We start from the raw sequence: 4,144 nt of genomic DNA, 5'->3' as shown, positions 1-4,144 counted from the left end.
CTTGAAGAATGTGCTGACTTTTTGGGGGTCATTTAAGTTAGTTTTTCAATAAGTAAAAGAATAAATTACTGATGTAATTATGTGACTAAAATGGCTTCTTAAAAATTTAAAACCAATAAAATGTGAAAAACATTGAATGCTCTATGTTTTAAAAGCTGCAATCAATGTAAAAATCTAAAAAAAACAACAACATTAAATTAAATTAAATTTAAGAGCAATATTTGTACGTTTATGGAATAAATACAGAATAAATCGTGGATTTAATAAAAGATAAATGTCGCCCTCTGCTGTGCATCAAATGTTTTTATCGCTGCAATGCACCAAGCTGCCCTMGGAACTTTGAACATTTTGTCTTCGTTTCTAGCCGGACGTATGTTGTGTTGCACCGTCTTGGCAGAGCATTTTTAGCTAGCATTTTTTTTTTTTTGTCTGTAGGGTTTTTGTTCTTTAAGCGGCAATGGCGCTAAAACATTTTCGTAGGTTGTCGCTAATCTTCGGTGTTAATTATCAAAGTAAAACATTTCSTGGACCGGTTCGGACGACTTTGGTGCCGTTTAAAACCTACAGCGCTTCGACGGGAGGTGAAGAGGCAGAAACAGGTAGAGGAGCTCGTAGTAACCCGGTGAGGACGGCAGGTGGCGGCAGAGGCCGCTGCGGCTTGTCGTGGGACATCCGGTGTTACCCGGTCGCCTCTAAAATGCTAAAAGAAAATATATTGGGGTCGTTTKGTCTCTTTTGTGTTCATTTTAAGCAAAGTGACATACCACACTGGCTGATTATTACAATTTAAATGTGTTATTTTTGTGTGCGTTAGAGCAAGGAGGGGGAAAATCTCGACGGGTGAACGTAAGTCGGCACAACACCTGTCAAAGGAAACATGCTTTTTTGTTCAAAACTTTATTTAGCAAACTCAGGTTCACAAACAGAACAAGTAAAACAAATAGCGTAATTAAAAGTGCACGTATTGTGAATTTAAATAAAGAATATTGACAAAGAAATTTGAAAACAATCAGTGCACTCTCAGTTTAGCCTTTATTGAGGAGTTTCTTGGTGCTTCAGTCCTAAAATATGCCTGAACTAAAACAAAACAAACCTCAGTGGTATTTTAGATGTGTGGGGATGTGGATACATTTTTAATCCTACACYAATATTAAATCTGACAGCGGATTCCCAAAGAACATTTCAAACCGTACAAAATAACACAAAAATCATGTGATTATCTGAAGTATGACGTAAGTTATTGATGTTTGTTCAGGTGAAATCAGCTCATGTTTTCTTGTTGCAGTTCACAGCAGAACCAATGGGACCATTTCACCTTATCTATTATTGCTAATAACGTCCTTAATGTTCAAGATATCCCCATGAAATTTGAGGAAAAGATTCACATTCTGGTTTTTGTAGGAAGCATTTTGTATCCTAAAAACTAATAAAACTTAATAATAGCCAATTCAAAAGTAGCAGAAAAGGTATAAAATAACATTACAAGGCAAACTGCAGCAACAAATCAACTTAGTGTGTCTTAGAAAGCAAGGAAATTAAAACAATTTAAAAACCATGTGGACATGTGTTTTGTAARCAAAGCTGCTCAACCAATGACAGCGTTGTTAAATGTGACGAGCGTCAACACACTTTGCTAACAAGAGCTATTCCAGATTTTAAAAAAACTTACTTCAACGTTTCAAATCATTATCAAATTTGGAACAAGGGCAGATAAAATAATGTTTTCATGGCAGCTTATCTCTTTAAGGGGTCACTAGAAAAACTCAGGTGATTTACTTTGATCAGCTTTTCAAAAAAATGTCTCTTCAAAACGCATCAACAAAAATTGAAACCTGGAAGACAAGGCTGTAGCTAACTACCTGACATCAGCGCGGTTTGTTGAAACTCGTAGAAATAACGAAGCAGAAGGAAATAACGAGCAAACTCACAGAGCAGCCTTGTAAAATCTGGTCACAGCAGCTGCTGACGAAATGTCAACATCTCTGTGGTTCAGTTTCCATCACTACAGGTCATTTTGAGGTGCAGACAGATTATATTCTTTGGAGCCTGGACCCATCTCTTTAGGATGCAGTTTCCTCTGTGTGGGGTTGACGGTTGGATTCCCTGAGATGGACCCAAACAATGTTGGGTCGGCTCTTCCCACTGTGAGTTTAAAGGTTCTGGTCTCCAAGTGTTTTTCTTTTCATTCCGTGTCGTTTGTCGCAGGTCAGACTGTGGTYTCGGAGCGGAGGGGATCCGTGCTCACCGTGGCGATAAACCGCCCAGAGGTGCTTAACGCGGTGGACGAGGAGACGGCGAGACGTCTGCTGGAGCAGTTTCAGGCCTTCGACTCGGACCCGGACTTGAACGTGGCTGTTCTGCACGGGACAGGTACTGAAGCCTCGTCACTGTACCCCTGAGGGGACCGGCTCTCTGTCTGCCACCCAGGACCCAAACCACGTCACGACTCCTCGAACGCATCTGAAAATAATCACACGCTGACCGAACTCCTTCCCTCAGTGGAAACATTCAGTCTGTGTTCAGTCTGACCTAACAACTGCTATACCATTAAGTTTTTTATTGAAACTGCATTGTGTTAAAGGGGAGGTATTATGCGAACTTGACTTTTTTTTTAGCTTCATATCATGTTATAAATATTCCCTCATCAAAAACACACCCAGAGTGTTGCTTTGACTCATTCCTTCATGTTTGAGAAATCCTTGAGTCTCCTGCAGCCATGTGGAGCTGCCAAAACACCTGCTGGTACGAAGCTCCGCCCATTTATCCAAAGCTCCTCCCTGGAGCTCAGTCTGCAACCACAGCACCCCTCCCCCAAATTATTGTTGTGAAGACGTGCTGAAGCGGGAGTGTCAGAAATGGTAGGAAMATTAGAGACTGAGGCCATTTTTAAGGTGTTTAGAGGCTATGATGCAACGTTACATTTATTTTTGATATAAACAGCATTTTAAAACAAGTGAGGGTAGCAGAATTACTTGATTGTGGTATAGAATACCTTGATACTCCCCTTTAAAATAGTTTTTTCAGAACATATTTAGCGGTAGCAGTACCTTAAATTTGAGAGAAATGGAAAGTCTTTGAAGGTCCTTGATTTGATGTGAAGCAGGGTGTAGGATGGGAACACTGATTTATGTAAGTTAATTTTATGCAGAGCAGCTTTTCTAGCATTTATGGTAAATCCCACGTCTGGCACGTGGTTCCTTTCCGCAGGGAGGCGTTGTTAGCCCTTGGAGAGCTACAGTAAAGTGAGTGAGCCTAGCCTGTCATATATATATATATATATATATTTTTTTTTTTTTCCCCCTGGACCTTTGCTATAAAAAGCCTTAGGCAGACGTTGCAGAGTTTTATATGGAGATGGTTTCAGAGTTTCAAGCCTCTCCTCATGGTCACTACATCACTTCTTGCCTCAGCTGTGCTCTGAGAACACGGTGTTGTGCAATAATTTGTTTACATCAGATTGTAGTTTTGTTCTGTCAGCAGCTCGTGCTCCACTTGTGACGGCCGAGCCTCGTGGCGCTCAGCGGAGCAACAACGAGCTGCGGATGTAATGTTCCCGCTAACACACTGAGTCCATTTTGTTCAAATTAACACCAACACAATTGCTCTCTCGGCTCTCATTTTTCAGCCCTGCAGTTCCCCCACTTGAACTGTAATTACTTTCAGCACTGGCACATATTTTTTAGATTTTATTTTTATTTTTTTTATAGTTTTCTGAAGGCTGACAGAAATGTTAACCGCAAACTGTTTCAGGAATAATAATTTATAACTTAACTTTTAGTTACTTTGAAGCTGACATTTTGATTTACTTAATAGGTTTTTTTATTTAGTTTATATTTTTTGGAAATTTTACCACAAAATGTACAACTCTGTACCGTTTGAGCCGTCTAAATGTACTCCCAAGTTTTGTAAACAAACTTTTCTTACATCAAAGTGTAGACGTTTTATCTTTTTTCACTCAGTGTCTTTCAACAATATAAAACTTGTAGTTTTCTCATAAATCAGTGCACTCCCACAGATATAAACTGGTAGTGAAGGGTCTTTATAGCTTGTCATACAGCGGGTAAAATAAGTATTGAACACGTCACCATTTTTCTCAGTAAATATATTACTAGAGGTGCTAATGACATGAAATTTTCACCAGATG

The 4,144-nt window shown here is 39.4% G+C and overlaps 1 protein-coding gene across 2 annotated transcripts in view; it reads left to right on the top strand.

The window, feature by feature from the left end:
* Window positions 1-396: 396 nt before the first annotated feature.
* LOC106530851 (carnitinyl-CoA dehydratase) overlaps window positions 397-4,144 on the top strand; it is a 56,778-nt gene continuing 53,030 nt past the window's right edge. For both annotated transcript variants that reach the window (XM_014026561.1, XM_014026560.1), the window contains exons 1-2: window positions 397-599; window positions 2,206-2,370. In XM_014026561.1, the coding sequence (XP_013882015.1) occupies window positions 458-599; window positions 2,206-2,370 (307 nt within the window). In that variant the 5' untranslated portion in view covers window positions 397-457. The remainder of the gene's footprint in view (window positions 600-2,205; window positions 2,371-4,144) is intronic.

The sequence above is a fragment of the Austrofundulus limnaeus genome, unplaced genomic scaffold, assembly GCF_001266775.1.
Source record: "Austrofundulus limnaeus strain Quisiro unplaced genomic scaffold, Austrofundulus_limnaeus-1.0 Scaffold567, whole genome shotgun sequence".
Lineage (NCBI taxonomy): Eukaryota > Metazoa > Chordata > Actinopteri > Cyprinodontiformes > Rivulidae > Austrofundulus > Austrofundulus limnaeus.
The sequence above is the reverse complement of the archived record's forward strand: the minus strand, read 5'-3'. Positions and strand labels throughout refer to the sequence as shown.